The sequence below is a fragment of the Panthera uncia genome, chromosome X (genome assembly GCF_023721935.1).
Source record: "Panthera uncia isolate 11264 chromosome X, Puncia_PCG_1.0, whole genome shotgun sequence".
In the NCBI taxonomy this organism is placed as follows: Eukaryota; Metazoa; Chordata; class Mammalia; order Carnivora; family Felidae; genus Panthera; species Panthera uncia.
The window spans coordinates 52,598,654-52,618,521 of record NC_064817.1 but is presented as its reverse complement, the minus strand read 5'-3'; the positions used below and the strand labels follow the sequence as shown (position 1 = coordinate 52,618,521).

The window sequence follows — 19,868 nt, the reverse complement described above, 5'->3', positions numbered from 1 at the left end:
TCTTTCTTTAGTTTTGAGAGAGAGACAGCGAGACAGAGTGTGAGTGGGGGAGGAGCAGAGAGAGAGTGAGACATAGAATCCGAAGCGGGATCCAAGCTCTGAACTGTCAGCACAGTGCCCGGCGCAGGGCTTGAATTCACAAACCACGATATCATGACCTGAGCCGAAGCTGGATGCTTAACCAAGGGAGTCACCCAGGTGCCCCGGGACTATGTCTTTTTGCAGGGCTTTATACACTTTTGAAAGCAAGGCATTAATTTATCAGACATTAAACAATGTGGTTAACTGAAATTCTCAAATGCTTATTTCTTTTAAAGGAGATAGCATTTGATGGAAAAAATATGAAGTAAATTTCACAGACACTTTCTTGTCCTTAAATATTTGGTTTCTTTCAAGCATGAAATCTTCACAGGACACACACAAGCTAGCAGGATTGCAAAGCTATTTAAAAAGACCTTTCAGCAATGACATCTTCACATAGTCACAATTCTGTAGCTCTTTTGCTCTTTGATAGGCTCTGGTGGCCTCTGCTGGCTAGAAAAAAGCATTATGTGAAGCCTAAAGCGAAACTAGGAAGAACAGGGAAATAGCAAAATAAATCTTAATCTATACTCTTTTTAGCAGGTTATCTGGCAAACCAGATCAAATAACATTTCCAAAATGAATTATGAGACTAAAAGCTTTTAAACTCATGTTCATCTGCCAAATTTGATCACTGTAACTAAACCTCAGGAGTCTTCTAGTTCCTAAGAAAACAAACATGACGATCACTTCTCCCATGATTTTTGGCCCAATGGGCACAATATTTACAGGGTAGCAGCTGCAGGTAAATGAAGTGTAAGACAGTATACTGAAATTCTAGGAAGAATAAAGTTGTTCAAAGAACTTCTGAAAAATAAATTCTCAAACACACTTTTTAATAAGAAACACAAATTAGGGGTACCTGGGTGGCTCAGTCGGTTGAGCGTCCGACTTCGGCTCCCGTCATGATTTCACAGTCTGTGAGTTTGAGCCCTGCGTCGCACTCTGTGCTGACAGCTCAGAGCCTGGAGCCTGCTTTGGATTCTGAGTCTCCCTCTCTCTCTGCCCCTCCCCCACTTGCTCTCTCTCCTTCAAAAATAAATAAACATCAAAAAAAAAAAAAAGAAATGAAAATTATAACTGCTTGTAATAAAAATGTTTATGTGTTAAGACTGGCAAAAATCCAACAGTTTGACAACATACTCTGCAGGTGAAACTGTGGGGAAAGAGTATTCACACGTTTCTGGTGGAAATGCAAAGTAGTACTACATTCTACTGAAGATGAATCTGGCCATACCTAGCAAATTTATATATGGATCATCCACTGAAAGCAATGCCACTTTTAGGAGTCTAAAGATAGAGTAGCAAAAATACTACTCCATTGTTCCAAAAGGAACATATACACAAAGCTGTTTATTATAATGTTACTTGTAAAAGCAAAAACCTGAGAATAACCTAAACATCCATCAACATAGAACTAGCTGAACGAAGTATGATGTATTCACATAATGGAGCACTGTGCATCTATAATAAGGAATGGGAGTATCTCTAAAGAACTATTTATGGAGTATTGAATAAAAAAGCAATGTGGAGAAAAGTTTTTATAATATGCTGCCATTCATTTAAGAAAGTAGAGGCTATAAAGGCGCTCAATGCACACACACGCACACACACTCACATGTGAATGTTACTTTTAAATGTAAGAAATGTATAAGAAATAAATCATGCAGTATAATTTAAGTCATACATAATGTAAGAAATAAGTCACATGATTTTTTTTTTAAAAGAGGCTTCCATTAAGGAAAGGAGAGAATAAGGTAGAGGAGATAGAGAAGCTAGGCTTCTGCAAATACAAGTAGTTCTATATATAGGACTTGAAGTCATATAAATAGTTCACATAATCATGAAACAAAATTAAAATTTAGAAGTCCGGGGCACCTGGGTAGCTCAGTCTGTTAAGCGTCTCACTTTGGCTCATAGCTCGTGAGTTTGAGACCCACGTCGGGCTCTGTGCTGACAGCTCAGAACCTGGAGCCTGCTTCGGATTCTGTGTCTCCCTCTCTCTCTGCCCCTCCCCTGCTTGCACTTTGTCTCTCTGTCTCCGTCTCTCTCAAAAATAAATAGACGTTTAAAATTTTTAAAAAAAATTTAAAAGAAGTCCTTAAAACTGAAAGAAAAATGAAACAAATGAATCTACTGTACATTGAATTAAATGCACAACTACACAGAGAGCCAACTATTTCAAGTGACTTTAGAACACTGTAATTTGACTTGTGAGTAGGATACAGAAAGCTAGAAAGAATACCCCTACCACTAGAACAATGAGGAAAAGTTAAACTACAAAATCATAACTTTTCTTAAACCCATCAGACAGTTGAGGTTGTAGGGCAACCAAGTAGCCTGAATAAAATCTAAGGAAGGAGAGATGCTTCCAGGAAAAGATGGGACATGAGCACTACATTGCACAGTGCAGCAAAATATAAGACAATGACACTAGATATCACACAGATGCTTAAGAATTAAGCTAAAACTTAAAAGGAATTGCCAGAGGCCAAGCATGGACTAGTATGTGAGTACGGCCCCTGGATGCATCAGACACGAGGGGAGTTCACACCCACTTGTGGGCTCTACACCACAGACTTCCACTGGGTCTTGGTGCTGGGGAAGGGAGCAGCTGCCAATTCTGAGAAAAGCAAAGAGCCCCTGCTCAGGCCCTTCTCCCCTACAGAACAGGAGCCTTAGAGCTACTAAGAGAACGCTGCTGTCTCCAGGGCACAGGTGAAGGCCCACTGTGTATGGTGAAAGGGAAAGACAAATGTCTCTACTTCTGGGAGAGGGATAGGAAAACATCCTGAAGCCAGACCACTACAGTGTCCTTCAGCTGGGGGAGAAACAGGGACACATGAACTACCTAAGGCTGAGGCTGGACCAAGACAGCAAATAATCCCTTCTCCCAGGCTAGCAAGTGTGGAGTCAAAACCAACAGCAGTCTACTGCTAGGGGAGGGGCTAGAGGTTAGAGAAAGACCCACTATTTTATGCAAGGGAAAGGGAAAATGCACAGATCTGAGCATAGAACAGGGACATTAAGAAAAACACCAGGACGATCTAGCACCCACCCTAAGCACAATGTAGTGGAAGAGGAATTTGAAGCTGGTGACAGACTGAATGTTCCCATTGCAAGGATAAAATCCAAACACCGCTCAACTCCTGACTAGACTGACTTCATCCCCACAGTAAAAACTTGGAAGAAAAGATGCACTACTTCCAGGCCGTCTCTACTGTTCTATACATGATGGCCAGCATTCAATAAAAAATATTACACCCCCCACAATGAAAAAACAACCCACTATGACAAGACAGACTCTGAGATGACCTAGATGTTATAATTATCAGAAAAAAATTAAGAGGACTATGATTAATATGTTAAATGCTCTAGTAGAACAGGTATATGCACAAATAAATGATGGTGAATTTCTGCAAAGAGATGGAAACTGTTAGATTCAAATGGTAATGCCAGAAATAAATGAACATAGTAATAGATGAAGAATGCCTTTGACAACTTTATCCATAGACTCGACACAGCCAAAGAAAATCAGTAATAGGTCAGTGAAAATTATCCAGACTAAAACAAAAACAGAAGATTTAAAAAAAACATATGAATCATTGTTGTACACCTTAAACTTATACAGTGTTACTATGTCAATTATATCTCAATAAGACTGGAAAAAGCAAACAAAACCCAAAACAGAATAAGCATCCAAGAGCTGTGGGTCAATAGTAACGGTCTAATATGTATATAATTGGAATCCTAGAACAAGAGAGAGAAAATGTGCCTGAAGAAATATTTGAAAAGATAATGGGTGAACATTTTCCAAAAATAATAAAAGACATCAACTGATAGATCCAAGCCCAGAGAACCCCACTCAAGATAAATACTTAAAGACAAAACAAAACCCAAAATCTACAAACCTAAACACATTCAAACTACTAAAAACAATACAAAACAAAAAATCCTGAAGCCAGCCAGAGACAAAAAGACGTTGCATTCAGAGGAAAAAGATAAGTAACAGACATCTCACCCAAAACTACACAAGCCAGAAAAAAAATGGAGACACCCTTAAAATGCTGAAAAAACTGTCAACCCAGAAAACCCAGCAAAAACAGCTATCAAAAATGAAGGCAAAATACTTTTTTTCAGATAAGCAAAAGTTGCAGAAGAAATGTTAAAAAAAGATCTTCAGGAATATGGTATATATGTACAATGGAATACTATTCAGCCATCAAAATGAATGAAATCTTGCCACTTGCAATGATGTGGATGGAGCTACAGTGTATTATGCTAAGCAAAATAAGTCAGTCAGAGAAAGACAAATACCATATGATTTCACTCATATGTGGAACTTAAGAAACAACACAAATGAGCAAAGGGAATAAAGAGAGAGAGAGAGGCAAACCATGAGAGACTCTTAAAAGTAGAGAACAAACTGAGGGTTAATGGAGGGTGGTGGGTGGGAGATGGGCTGGGTGGGTGATGGGTATTAAGGAGGGTACTTGTTGGGGTGCCTGGGTGGCTCAGTTGGTTGGGCGCCCAACTTCAACTCAGGTCATGATCTCACAGCTCGTGAGTTCAAGCCCTGCATCAGGCTCTGTGCTGATAGCTCAGAGCCTGGAGCCTGCTTTGGATTCTATGTCTCCCTCTCTCTATGCCTGCCCCTCCCTTGCTTGTGTGGTCTCCCTGTCTCTCTCAAAAGTAAATAAACATTATTTTTTTTTTCTTTTTAAAAAGGAGGGCACTTGTTGTGATGAGCACTGGGTATTATGTAAGCAATGAATCACTGAATTCTACTCCTGAAAAAAAAAGAAAGATCTTCAGGAATATATCAGAAGGAAACTTGGATTTACACAGGAAATGAAGATCTGCAGAAGTGGTTAAAATGAAGATAAATATAAAAAATATTTTTTTATTTTTAATTATTCTAAAAGATGATTGCTTAAAGTAGGGGTCCCCAAACTTCTTCTATAAAGGGCCCCAAAAGTAAATATTTTAGACTTTGAGAGTCATGTAGATTCTGTTACAACTACCCAACTCTGCTGTTACAGCATGAAAGCAGTCCGAGATGATACATAAACAATTAAGTGTGGCTATATTCCAATAAAACCTTATTAATAAAATAGGTATTGGGCCAGATTAAAATTTTTAATGTTTATTTATTTTTGGGGGGAGAGAGAGAGAGAGACAGACATTGTGAGTGGGGGAAGAGCAGAAAGAGAGAGAGGGAGACAGAATCCGAAGCAGACTCTAGGCTCTGAGCTGTCAGCAGAGAGCCCGACGCAGGGCTCGAACTCACGGACCATGAGATCATGACCTGAGCCGAAGCTGGACACTCAACCGACTCAGCCACCCAGGCGCCCCTAGGCCAGATTTTAAATTCTAAAAATACGACATTTAGGAGATAATTGGAAATTTGAATACTGACAGGATATTTGATATTAGAAGTTTACTAATTTTTTAGATGTACCAATGATATTATAGTTATGTTCTTTAAAAGCAGAATCCTTTTATTTAGAGACATGTATTAAATATTTACTAATGTGATGATGCCTGAGATTTGCTTCCAAATAGTATAGATAGGAAGTGGATAGATAGGCCATAAATTGATAAGTATTGAAGGCTGGGTACATGAAGGTATATTTTACTATTGTACTTTGGTATATTTTGAAACTTAATGAATAGTTAAAAAACAAACATTCCTAATTTTAGGGGCCACCTAAGTTCTTTTTTATTCTTGCCCCATCTCCAGCCAAAATGAACCTGAATATAATCTTAGAGTTTACAGAAAATATGTGGATAGAGGAACATACTAAAAACACTATGAGGATATAATCAGCCAAATACAGAAAGTGGAGAATTCCACAAGACAAATGACTAAATTTAAACAAATAAATTACATTAAAAACAGGAGAACATTTACATATTAAGAGAGACTTAAGAGACTTATGAACCGAATGCAATTTGCTGACCTTTGGGTCCTGATTCGGACAAACTGTAAAAACACATTTTTTTTGGAAAACTGCGAGATGACGAGCACAGATTAGATGATATTGAGGAATTATTAGTTTTGTTACTGTGATAACAAAGAAAACGTCCTTACCTGTTAGAGAAACATACTTAAGTATTTACAGGTAAAGTTATATGTCTATAATTTGCTTTACAACACTCAGAAAAGATCATGAAAGACAACAAAAGACCATTAAAGATCTAAGGGAACCAGGGAAAAATAGTAACTCAATGAAATGCGAGATTCTGGATAAGATCCTGGAACAAAAAAGGACATTAGTAGAAAACTGATAAAATTCAAATAAGATCTGTAACTTAGTTAATAGCATTATTCCAATGTTAATTTACTGGTTGTCATCATTTTACTATGGTTATATACAATGTTAACACTAGAGAAGGCATATAGGAAACTCTCTGTGCCACCTTTTCTATATGTATAAAATTAGTTAAAAATAACAAGGTTAAAAATCATACTCCAACAAAAAAGGAACCCTCATGCACTGTTGGTGGGAATGCAAGCTGGTGCAGACACTGTGGACAACAATACACAGGTTCCTCAAAAAAATAAAAATAGTGATCCAGTAATTGCCATATGATCCAGTAATTCCACTACTGGGTATTTACCCAATGAAAACAAAACACTAATTTGAAAAGATATTTGTACCCCTGTGTTTATTGCAGCACTGTTTATAAGAGCCAAGACATGGAAGCAACCCAAATGTCCATCAACTGATGAATGGATAAAGAAGATGTGGTATATATGTACAATGGAATATTATTCAGCTATAAAAAAGAATGAGACCTTGCCATTTGCAACAACATGGGTTGATCTAGAGGGTAAGTAATGCTACTAAGTAAAATAAGTCAAAGAAAGACAAGTACCATATGATTTCACTCATATGTGGAATTTAGGAAACAAAAACAAATGAACAAAGAAAAAAAGAGACAAAAAAAACCCAGACTCTTAAATATAGAGAACAAATCTGTGGTAGCCAGAGAGGAGGTTGGTTGAGGGTATGGGTGAAAAAGACAAAAGGGATTAAGAGTACACTTATCGTGATGAGCACTGAGATGTATATACAATGGTTGAATCATTATACTGTACACCTGAAACTATTAGAACACTGTATGTTAATTATACTTGAACTTGGGGCGCCTGGGTGGCTCGGTCGGTTAAGCGTCCGACTTCGGCTCAGGTCATGATCTCACGGTCTGTGAGTTCGAGCCCCGTGTCAGGCTCTGTGCTGACACCTCAGAGCCTGGAGCCTGTTTCGGATTCTGTGTCTCCCTCTCTCTCTGCCCCTCCCCTGTTCATGCTTTGTCTCTCTCTGTCTCAAAAATAAATAAATGTTAAAAAAAAATAAAAAAAATTATACTTGAACTTAAAAAATAAGTTTAAAAAAGGTTAAATTGAAAAAAATCATACTCCAGGAAAAAATGTGGTGGGGAATATGAAATAAGAATAGCAGAATTTGTAAGTACATGGGGTTCATTATACCACTTTTTATTTTGTTTATATATTGAAAGCTCCTGTAATAGCATTTTTAAATACATCACTTCTTTGTTTTTGCCATTCCCTCAAACTATTCTTCCTCTCCTCTTTCCTGATTAAATGGCTCTGCACTCGCCCACTCCCTTAATCCTTTGTAATTTGGTACTGGCCTCCCCATAACTTTACTGACTCGGCTCATCATCAAGAAGTACAGGGATCCTTTTACCCTCTGAATACTCTTCAACACTTAACATGTAAACCACCCCTTTCAAAGCTGTATTCTCTCACTACTATGACACTGACATTTCAAGGTCCAGGACAACTGTTTTGAGTTTTCTCACTGCCTGCAAGTGCTAGGGTAAAGCAAGGCAGTACAGAAGGAATGAGCTTCGAACCCAAATTGGGCTCTGCTCTCACTTGAAGACAAAGTGCTGTAAGAATTAGGTAACACCAGCATTGCACCTAACACATAGTTGGTCAATGCTCAACATACAGATTTGGAGAGTATGGGTTAAGAGTGCAGAGTTCAGACTGCTGAAGCCAGACAGCCTAGGTTCAAATCCCAGCTCTATCATTTAGTACCTATGTGACACTGAGCATGTTCCTTACTCTGCGCACCTCAGTAAAATTGAGATAACAGTATCATCACTCAGGGTTGTTGTGAGGAAGAAATGTATTACTATGTGTATAGCACTCAGTAGTAGGCTCACAGCAGGGGCTAGATGAATGTTAGCTCTACTTCAAGATTCCCAGGGAGTCTATTGTAGTTCTGTCACTATTGGATAATAAAGAATTTGGCTGGGTTTTGTCTCCCATTCCTCTAAACCCTGGGAATTTCCCAAATGAGAGTGGTATTTTTGTTATTCATGGTGTGCCATAACAGTTTAGCTAACAGATAAGTCATGGTAGGCCCCTAGACAGTTTTTGCTAATGAGATGGCTCAGCATGGAGGTTAACCATTCCAGAAAAACCAAACACAATATTAGAGGGCTGAAGCTTTGAGTCCTGTGATATAAACCTGGCTTCTGAGGAGGGGAGGAGTCAATGACCCAGTCAATCATGCCTACATAAAGAAACACCAATAAAGACTCTGGATACATGAGTGCACTTCCCTGATTGGCAATATTCTGCATATTGTCACACACTGATATCTCGGGGGGTTAACAGGGTCCTGATTCCACAGGGAGAAGACAAGGAATCTTTGTGTTAGGGACCCTCCCAGACTTCACCCTACACATTTCTCCCTTTCACTGGTTTGGATTGCATCCTTTTGCTATAATGAAACTGTAATTTTAAGTATAGTGCTGTCCTGAATTTTGTGAATCATTCTAGTTAAGTATGGAGTTTGAGGGGGAACACAGGAACCCCTCTGTAGCCAGTAGGTCAGAATTAAGAGTGGTCCTGGGAACAGCCAAACCTGTGGCTGGTGTCTGAAATAAGGGCAGCCTTGTAGAAGACTGTGTCCTTAACCTGTTGCCTAACTCCAGGTAATTGATTTTGGAAGTCACTATAGTCATTAAAGGCCATGTGATTCCCACCCTATTCCCCATCCCAACATTTCCTCAATATCTCTTCTCAGGAGAATGAGTGACATTGTTCAGTGAGCTGAGCCAAGGATCTGTGGCCTTCCAGCCTCACATAAGACAGACAGGACTTCCAGGCCCTCAGCTAGTGGACCTTGCTCTCTGACTAGTCTCTCAGTGGGGATAGGTGAGTTTGGATCCCATGTCCCTTCTTCTTGTGCAGGTGGGTTCATGCACATATATGCACATGTGTGCACAGAAACCCACATGCACTTCACTGCCTGGCTTGGGCCAACAAGGGGAGCGGGTAGAGGCAAGGCCAAAAACAAACAGTAAAACCAGGGACTGCAGCCTTAAGAAAGCAGCTGGGACCAGACGAATTATACTATTGACCAAAACCCTGGAGCAAAGAGTCAACGAGTAGAGGAGCATCAAGCAGAAACCAGCTCAGTCAAACAGGCTTGGCTTCAAGAAGTAGGGAGGGTGACTAGTGGCATGGTCTCCAACCAGCCCCTTTACCTAGGACCAACATGCTTCCAGACCTCATGCTAAAGCCATTTTATAGCTCTTTTTCCTGTTCCCCAAACAGACAAGCAATAGATAGGCATTACCAAAGACTGTCTTTCCAACTCTATGCAAATGACTCCTAAATAAACATCTCTAGGGGTGCCTGGGTGGCTCAGTCTGTTAAGCCAGTCTGTTAAGTCTGACTTCGGTTCAGGTGATGATCTCATTGTTCCTGAGTTCGAGCCCCACGTTGGGCTCTGTGCTGACAGCTCAGAGCCTGGAGCCTGCTACGCTTCAGATTCTGTGTCTCCCTCTCTCTCTCTGCCCCTCTCCGGCTCGCTCACTCTCTCTCTCTCTCTCAAAAATAAATAAACATTAAAGAAAATTTTAATAATAAATAAATAAACAAACAAACATCTCTAATCCTGACCTCTTCTGAGCCCTGAAATTCAGGGTTTAGACAAACTGCCTGCTGGGTATCTACTGCATGGCTTGCCAATATCTCAAACTGAACCTGTCCGAAAGTGAATTAATCAACTTTTAGGGTCTTCATCCTCCTCTTACATATATCTGCTCAGGGTATCACTATCCCACCATTTGTCTACAGCCTTGTTTTTCAAAATGTGGTACTGGGACTCACAGCAGCATCAGCACCTGGAAGCATGTTAGAAATGCAGAATCTCAGGTCTCATCTCAGACCTACCAAATCAGAATCTGCAATCTAAAAAGATTCCCCAGATGGTTGCTATGCACATTAAAGTTTGAAAAACACTGATGTAAGACACATTCTCCCTAGCACTACAAACCCTTAAGGATACTGCCTTTCTAAACTTCATGACCCCCACTACTGCTATAGTCCAGGTAGCAATCACCTGTTCTTCAAACTACTGGTTTCACTGGTCTAGATTCCAAACATTCTTCATGGTAACCCTTCTTCTATTATTTTGTCAAAGTCATGATTTTAAGCCCTTCCCTTCTTAAAACTTTCCACTGGCACCTCATTGCCTATTACACCTCCAAGCTCAGTAGTCAATAAGAATAAATAACACTTATTGCATGATTATTACGTGCCAGGCACACTACCAAGTGTTTTACATGCGTTAACTCATTGAATCCACCTAACAGCCCTATGAGCGTATTATTGCTGTATCTTCATTCTACAGATGGGGAAACTGAGGCATGGGGAGGTTAAATGACAGAGCTTAAAATCAAATCTAGGCAATTTGACCCCAGCACACAAATTCCTAACCACTGTTCCATACTGCCTCCCTAAATCAGTAGCCTTATTTTTTAAGGCTTACCTCCTAATATTTCCCTGTGCTTTAGCCAAAATGATCTGTTAACCTATAAACACATTTACAATTCCCAACTTCTGTACATTTGCCCATGAGAGGTTGTGCAGTATTAATGGAAATAATCTGGGCTTTAGACGCAGACCCAGCTTCAAATTTCAGGCCTGGCCACTAACTGGTTCTAAGACCCTAGGGAAATCGTCAAACTTCTCTGAGTCTCATCTCCTCATCTGCAAGTAAAACACAGTTTAAAAAACCAATTAACTGAAATGGTTGCTGTGAAGTTTAGAAAGTGTGTGGAGGATGTCTAATACAATCCTGGCATATAGCAGGTTCTCAATCACTGATAGCTCTTATGGTCACCTGAAATTTCAAATCCTACCCATCCTTTGAGGCCCTCTCGAATATAACTTCTACTATGTAGCTTGCTTTGTCATCCCAACTAGACATGATAGCATCTTCCTTTAAATTTTGTTAATATTTTATATGTAACTCTCTCTGATTTACTATCTTATCTTAGCATTGTACATTTGTCTTACTAGGCTGTAAGTACCAAAAAGGGCAGGCCATCTGTATTTCCTAAAGCAGATAGCATAGTGCACTGTACATTGTGGGACTTAAATAAGCATTACTGAATAGAAGTGGATCAGACATTGAGCAATGAATGACCAGAACCACTAAATTTAATTGTGGAGAACTTCATAAGAGAGGTGGAACAGCAACTACAAAAACAGCTAAACACCTGTAAACTATGTCATATCAGGCACTGTGTGTATATTAGCTCATTAGTACTCTCATTAGTTCTGTGATGAGTTACTATCCTCATTTTCCAAATGAGGAAACTGGTGTTGAGAGTGATTTCCTCAAGGTCACAATTGTTCCATGAGAACTTGAACCTACCCAACTCTCTTTCATTGCTGTATCCCCAGTGCCTAAAGGAGTGCCTGGGACACAGCAGATGTTCAAGAAATATTTGTAGGGGCGCCTGGGTGGCGCAGTCGGTTAAGCGTCCGACTTCAGCCAGGTCACGATCTCGCGGTCTGTGGGTTCGAGCCCCGCGTCAGGCTCTGGGCTGATGGCTCGGAGCCTGGAGCCTGTTTCCGATTCTGTGTCTCCCTCTCTCTCTGCCCCTCCCCCGTTCATGCTCTGTCTCTCTCTGTCCCAAAAATAAATTAAAAAAAAAAAAAAGTTGGAAAAAAAAAAGAAATATTTGTTGAATGAATGAAGAGATGAACAAATAGTGCTAGTAAGCAGTAGTAAGTAACTTATCAGTAAGTAATAAGTAAGTAGTAAGTAAGTAAGTAAGTAAGTAAGCAGGACTAGAAGCAATTTCACCTGACTCCCAGTTCAGTCCTCTGCTATGTTGACAATTTAAAACAGAGGAAAGGGATGTACCATTTATTAAACAACTGCTATAGAACTAAACACTGTTTGGAAGAGGGATCTTGGGGCAGAATGCTGAATTACAATCCTTAGTTCATGACGCTGACTGTGTTCTGCACTTCACATAAATCATATCATTTCATCTTCCTAAAAGCTCTCTGAGGCACGTATTTATATATCCATTTTACAGATGAAGAAAACACTCTCCATGAAATGATTTACCCAAACTCTCATAGGAGGCAGAGTGGGGTGATTCCAGTCCAGGTAAGTTTAACTCCAAAACCTCTGTTCTTAAATACCTGTCCAGGCTTTGGGCTTGTACTTGAAATAGAAATCATATCCCCTGTAACAACAGGAGCAAGACAACAGCATGAAGAGAATTACAAGGAGCTGCAACAGTGAGGGCAGGGATGAAACCAAAACTACTGGGGTCACTGAACAAATCAATAATCAAGTTATAACGTTCTATGGGAAGTAATATCATTAATCCAAGAATGCTACTACTCCAACAAGAACAGGTTCTTGACAACATGAAGGACAGCAGAAACATCTAAATTCTTAAGATACTTAAGAAATCACCTAAAGCTCGGCATTTAACACAATGTACAGGATGAGGACTTTCCCCTCAGGGTATGGGAAAGCAAAGTGAATCGGAGTTTCCCAAGAAGGCGTTGAAGGAACGAGGAGAGCAGGGGGAAAGCGGTGAGCCCAAAGAGCAGGTGCAGTGTTGGGGCTGGTTCTGGTATAGGATACAGGGCAGGCCTACCGGGAGAAAGGAGTTCCGGCCTTCTCAGGCCAAGAGCCCGTCACCCGACTTCCATAAGGGCGCTCTGCCTCACCCTCAGTCCCTTTCGTCGCAGAACCCAAGCTCACCAGGGGCCTGGGCGACGTTGTCCCCGGCTCTCCCGAAGACTCTGCCGCTTTCGCCATCTTGGCCCTCCTTCTCCCGGGTCGCTCCCACAGGCCTTTGCGGAACTTAAGACGTGGAGGCCGCGGCTCATCAGCGCGTCAACGCACTGCTGTCGCGTCACCGTAAAGCGTCTGGCAACTGCAGGCGGCGCCTGCCCTTTGCTTTCCCTGTCCTCCAGCTGTTGGCGAGAGGTCTGAGTTGCCGCGCCTCGCCTCGCTTCTTTGAGGCCACTCCCTCTAATACTCAACGCCTATCTTCAGATCGCTTCACTGCTGCCTGTGTGTGTGTGTGTGTGTGTGTGTGTGTGTGTGTGTGTGTGTGTCTGAATCCACCGCACCCACGCACCCGTTTCTTGCTCTTGTTGCCGGTTTCCGGAGCCAGCATTTCACGGAAAAAGCCTGCGCCTCCCCGGGGCCGCAGAGAAATCTCAAGATTCCGTGCTGCCGAATAAAGCAGTCAAGCCCTCCAGACCAACTGCTCCCTCTGCCCTGGTCCCTGCCTGAATGATTCCTTGCGATCCCCCGTCCTGCCCCGCCCCGCTACCAGCCAGTTACCACTTCTCAACTTTATTATAAACTATACAAGATGGCTTTTCTCCCTTACCCGCTTGGAGGAGGGGCGAAGCCAGCTTCTCTATATACATTGGCCAAAATGCTAATACCAGTACAACTTCAAAAATTGCTAAGCGATTTGGAGCAAATACTAAAAAAGTTTAAGGTCTTAAAGAGGGTGATTATTGTAAGAATAACTTAAAAAAAAAAAAGAAAAAGAAAGAAAAAAACCCTACATGTGCCAACCTCTTTTTCCCTACTTAATTCCGGGTGTTTCTCGGTGATTCTCACTCCACTTTACCACGGCCCCAGGTTATAATGAGATCAGGTAATACATTTTTCATGCACGCTATAGACCTAAGTGTTTTGGGGGGATGGGAATACCAAGTTTCCGCTTTTAACAAACAGGGTAGGGATGGGTGTGAAATGAAGTGCTTTATATTTTTGGGTAAGCAATCCAGAAAGGCATCAAGTCTTAAATTTAAGGGGAAAGAATGTGGAATGTGGTGGGACGAAATTCCCAAATGAATGGTGGTGGTGATGGTGGTGGTGGTGTGTGTACAGTGCTAGTTGTATGGTTTTGTTTTGTTTACTGTCATAATTCTTCAGATCAAGCATATTTTCAATATTTTCTCAGGTACTGATGGTAATGATATTAAAACTGATGCTAGTGGATATGAAACATTTTTATTACAAGAGAATACGTACAATTTCCCAGCCCTAACTTCGTCACCCATTGTACCCCTCCCACTTCGACCCCAGTCCAGATTTCCGGCCAATTTCTTGTGGCCATTGATAATCTCTTCAATTTCCTGCAAAACCTCCAAAATTAGTTATCTCTCCCTAACCCCACGCTCCAACTTCTGCCATCTAACCTCATCCCTTTGCCTCTTTGCTAGTGGTTTCAAGATGGCCTTGGCACTGGGTTAAGAAGAGGACAGACTATAAAATAATTATTGAGGTAGTCCGTGTTCAGGTTACCCAGGCATTATTTCAGAATAAAATGTCAGTTTTCCTCATTTAACTAATAGGGTACAGGTTGAGTAGGAGGTAATATGCTGTGAAGAAAAAAGTCAGAGGGAAAAGTTGTAGAGAAAGGGGGTGGAATAGGGACAATCTCTTAAATGGGAAATATTTTGTGTTTTTAGTTGCAAATATATCTTGCAAAATTGCAAAATTCAGTATTCTTTAATACACTTAGAGTCATTACCCTCTGTTAGATTATGAAAATTTACAGTGCTGCAGGACTCACATGACATGCCCAAAGTTGCTTAGAAACTTTGTAAGTGGTGGAAGTGAGATCAGCATTTAGGCCAATAGGTATGGGGAACTTTTTTAGTTGTTCTAAATTACAGGACAATATAATGCACAACTCTAAGAAAACAACTAGAAAATATTGGGGAAACAGTTTCTTACAAAAATGGTCAAAATTAATTCAGAAAGGAAGTAAGGAATTTCACTAGGACAAAATTTGGGAAATAAAAAACATCAGGGCGCCTGGGTGGCTTAATCAATTGAGAATTCGACTCTTGATTCATGAAATTGAACCCCTCGTTGGGCTACACGCTGTTAGCTCAAAGCCTGCTTGGGATGCTCTCTCTCTCTCTCTCTCTCTCTGCCCCTCCCCTGCTCTTTCTCTCTCTCTCAAAATAAATAAGATAAACTTAAAACAATCAAATATATAAAAAGCAAGGTACAGAACAGTTTGTATGGTATGCTATCATCTGGGTAAAAATATAAGGGGAAGGGAATGTATATTCATATGCTTGAATATTCACAGACTATGTCCTAATGGCTACGCAAGAACTTGGTAACAGTGGTTGCCTCAGGAGAAAAACTGAAGAACTGGCAATAAGAGGTGGGAGAACTACTTCTTGTTTTAAGAGAGGGCTATTTGTTACATGACCTTTCGTGCAATTTGAAATTTTTGCCATATACATATATTACCTCAAAAAAAAAAACTTGCCAAAGATCTATCCTTCCATCCCATCCCCAATGTGCTAGATGATTTCACAGGCTATTCATTCAAGCCTTCAAGGAGCAGACCATTTCTACATTATATAAATTTTTCCAGAGAGAGGGAAAAGGAAAATTTACCAATTTATTCTAGTGATTCAGTGTAAACTTGGTATCAAAGCTGATAAAGATAGCAATAAAAACAAAAATTTTGTACCAGTCTCACTTGTTAATATAGGTAATATAAGTAAACATCTTAAACTATTAGCAAATCAAATCTGGCAAATAATACAATAATAATATTACATGATCAATTAAAGTTTTTTCTCAGAAATATAAAGTTCATGGAGAAGCAGGAAATGCAGGGGCACCTGGGTGGCTCTGTCGGTTGAGCATCCCGACTTCAGCTCAGGTCATGATCTCCCAGTTTGTGGGTTCAAGCCCACAAAGCTGTGCTGACAGCTCAGAGTCTGGGGTCTGCTTCAGATTCTGTGTCTCCCTCTCTCTCTGCCCCTACCCCACTCATACTCTGTCTCTCTCCATCTCTCAAAAATGAATAAACGTTAAAAAAAAAAAGAAGCAGGAAATGCAATGATGATAAAGAGAAATCCATCATCTTAATGCTGAAAATTCAACTTCATTCCTGAAAGTAAATGCATTAATAATAATAACTACCTAATAACTACATAATAAAGTAGTAGGATACCTAACATTATACTGACATTTGTCTCAGGACACCAGGGTGGCTCAGTTGGTTAAGCATCCAACTCTTGTTTTCAACTCAGGTCATGATCTCATGGTCCTGAGATCAAGCCCCAAGTGGGGCTCCTCTGCACTGGGTGTGAAGCCTGCTTAGGATTCTCTCCTTTTTCCCCTCTGCCCCTCACCTCCCCATTCTCTCCAGTGATTGTGCTCTCTCACTCTGTCTCTCACTCTCTCTTTCTCTCAACAAGAAAAAAGAAAAGAAAAGAAAAAAGAAAAGAAAAGAGAAGAGAAGAAAAGAAAAGATATCTGTCTCAAACCAAAAGTCAATATCTTGATATACCTGGCATTCCCATTTAAGCCAAGAACAGTAGAAAAATGCTTATTATCACCACCATCATTTGACACTGTTCTGGAAGTACTAGACAGTGCAATTAGACTCTTCCTCCTCTGGGGCCAGGGGTAGCCTGCTCATTCTCTCTGAGGCCATTGTTTCCCCTGAATACTCTCAGCCATAAACCCCACCTTAACCCTTTCTAACACACAAGCAACCTTTCAGCCCTATAAACTCCAGGCATGTTTTCTACTTTTAGTATTTTCTTTTCTTGTCACTTGCCTCTCCCAAAGTATAGTACTTCTCTTCATAAACACTCCACCCTTCCCAGTGTAAACATAGTTTTTCCTCTCTCCTGTTGTGAAGAATTACTAATAAACCCCTCTCTAATCTCTCTGTTTGCCTCCACCTCTTTCCCGGTTGCTGCCCTGGCCCAGCTCTTCCTTACCCCATTGTCTGTTCCTTTCCCACTTTCCTGAAGCTTTTTTTTAACTTTTATTTCCACACCTAACTCCAAACTAAGTTATCTAACTCCAAACTAAGTTATCTAACTCCTCTAACCTGTACCTCATTCCTGTGCTTTCTCAGCACTTCTGACTCAGGATTGCCTTGCTCCTGGGCTAGGAGGAGGTCAGATTATAAAGCAGTTACAGATTCAGTCAGTATTAAGGTTACCTGGGTGCCCTTTCAGGCTACACATACCTATTCCCTGTTTAACAAACAAGGTAGGAAATTCATATGAGATGAAGTAGAGTGCTGTGTATTTTTGGTTAAGCACTCCACAAAATTCCAGAGTGCCTCTTAAGTAAGGTAAAACGATGTAAAGGGCATAAATAACTCACAGAATAAGAATCGCCATGATATATATTTTTTTCAGTTATAATCATAATCCAGCAACATTTATAATTGTGTATACCAACATGAATTATTCTCTTTCAAACCATGGATCCTTTGACATTTGATTGTTTTAATAATAAAACTACATTCACACACTTAGCATGTGTCCTAATTGTAATTTTATAACAAAAGAAATAATTTTACAATTTATTTTTATTTTTTTCTTTTCTTTTTTTAAAATGCTTATTTTTTGAAGAGAGCAAGAGCGGGGGAGGGACAGAGAGAGAGGGAGACAGAGGATCTGAAGCAGGCTCTGTACTGACAGTAGAGAGGAATTCAGGGCTCAAACTCACAAACCATGAGATCTTGACCTGAGCTGAAGTCGGAGATTAACCAACTGAGCCACCCAGGTGCCCCTACGATTTATTTTGTAATACTTGTACATTTGTACTATTCAATTAGGTTAATACTTTCCCCAAAATTTTGCTATGAAAATGTTCAAATATATTTTAAAAAGTTGAAAGAATAGTACAGTGACCACCCATACACACACCACCTAGATTTCTACAATTCATATTTTGCTATTTCTGCCTTATTACATCTCTATCCATCTGTTCATCCAACAAACCTCTTCATGCATCATTTACTTCATTCTTTATACATTTCAGAGTAAAGACATTAGTATACTTCATGCCTAAACATTTCAGCAGGTATTGTTTAGAAAAGAAAAGATAGATCTTTGTGTATTGATATATAAAGATGTTCATGATATATTAAATGAAAAAAAGTAGCCACTACTTGTGTTAAATATAAAGATTAATGAAGGCAAGATTCAATTGCCTCAACAATATCCATTTTTCCCTTATTCCTTCTTTTTTTAAAAAAAATTAACGTTTATTTATTTTTCAGAGATAAAGAGACAGAGGGAGAGCACGAGTAGGGGAGGGGAAGAGAGAGTGGGAGACACAGAATCCAAAGCAGGCTCCAGGCCCCGAGCAGTCAGCACAGAGCGCGGCACAGGGCTCAAACCCATGAACCGTGAGATCATGACCTGAGCTGAAGTCAGATACCCAACCTACTGAGCCACCAAGGAGCCCCCCCCCCCCTTATTCCTTCTTGATACACTCCACTTATGTTCGGTTTGGCAATGTGTCCAGACCCAAGTATTGAAGCATGATCATTTCAAGTCAAGCATGGCAATCTTGTTCTCCAATTTTCCAACTTCCTTTGTAGACAGGGATGGCCATATCCAGTTTGGGCTGAGAAAAAAACAAAAGTCATTTAGGGAGGCTTCTGGAAAAACATTTGCTTTATTAGATAGAAAAGACAGATTTAGCTTGCATGGCTTGCCACTCCCCCAACCCCCACCAATTTTCTTTCCTTGAATGCAGATATGATGTCTGGAGGTGCAGCAATCATCTTGCAATGAAGAAAACACAAAGACAAAGACCAAAGCTCATGTGCTAAAGATGGTCTTTTCATTTTTTGTGTAATTTTTTAAAAAGAATCATCATATATATTATTGTAATATATAAATAATATTATTGTAAAATATGAATAAGTATATCTCTATTAAAATGGAGACATACTATCAACACTATATTCAAAGTAGATTTTGGAGGCTTAAATGAGAAAGTGTATGAGAAAGTAGCAGTGCGGGAAAAAAAGGTTAAATATTTCTTATCGGAAGAGTGGTCTGTCTTACTCTGCATTTCCTTCAGAAAGCAGAGTCTGAGGGGCACTTGGGTGGCTCAGTCGGTTTAGCGTCCGACTTCGGCTCAGGTCATGATCTCACGGTCCGTGGGTTCGAGCCCCGCGTTGGGCTCTGTGCTGACAGCTCAGAGCCTGGAGCCTGTTTCAGATTCTGTGTCTCCCTCTCTTTCTGACCCACCCCCGTTCATGCTCTGTCTCTCTCTGTCTCAAAAATAAATAAAACATTAATTTTTTTTTAAAAAGAAAGAAAGCAGAGTCTGAGACAAGGACTTTTATATATATGTTGATGTTGGAAAGTGATCCCCAACATTAGTAGGGAGCTGGGAAGAGTGAAGCAGAAATGGAAGGAAAGTCTCATGACTTAGGTATGTTTTCAAGCTGCAAAACTGGGGGGAGATCCTACTGGGGAGCCATGTAGAATGGGCTTCAGAATTGTCTGCTGGAGAGATAGAAGAGGCAAACATGTCTCTAGCACTCCCAAATCCCATTGTCAAGGGTCACTATGTAGAGTGTTAACTCTTTTGCATCTCCAAACTTGTGCACATTCAAAATGACAGAAGAGATTCCCCCAGGCCTATGACAGATCA

General features: G+C 40.3%; 1 protein-coding gene across 2 annotated transcripts in view; it reads right to left on the bottom strand.

Moving 5' to 3' along the window:
- The window catches only part of YIPF6 (Yip1 domain family member 6), a 42,516-nt gene extending 29,165 nt beyond the window's left edge, over positions 1 to 13,351 (bottom strand). Inside the window, exon 1 of one of the 2 annotated variants that reach the window (XM_049644668.1) lies at positions 13,152 to 13,351. In XM_049644668.1, coding sequence (XP_049500625.1) covers positions 13,152 to 13,208 — 57 coding nt within the window. In that variant the 5' untranslated portion in view covers positions 13,209 to 13,351. Of the gene's footprint in view, positions 1 to 13,117 lie in introns of both variants that reach the window. The other variant, XM_049644669.1, reaches the window with a different exon arrangement.
- Positions 13,352 to 19,868: the final 6,517 nt, after the last annotated feature.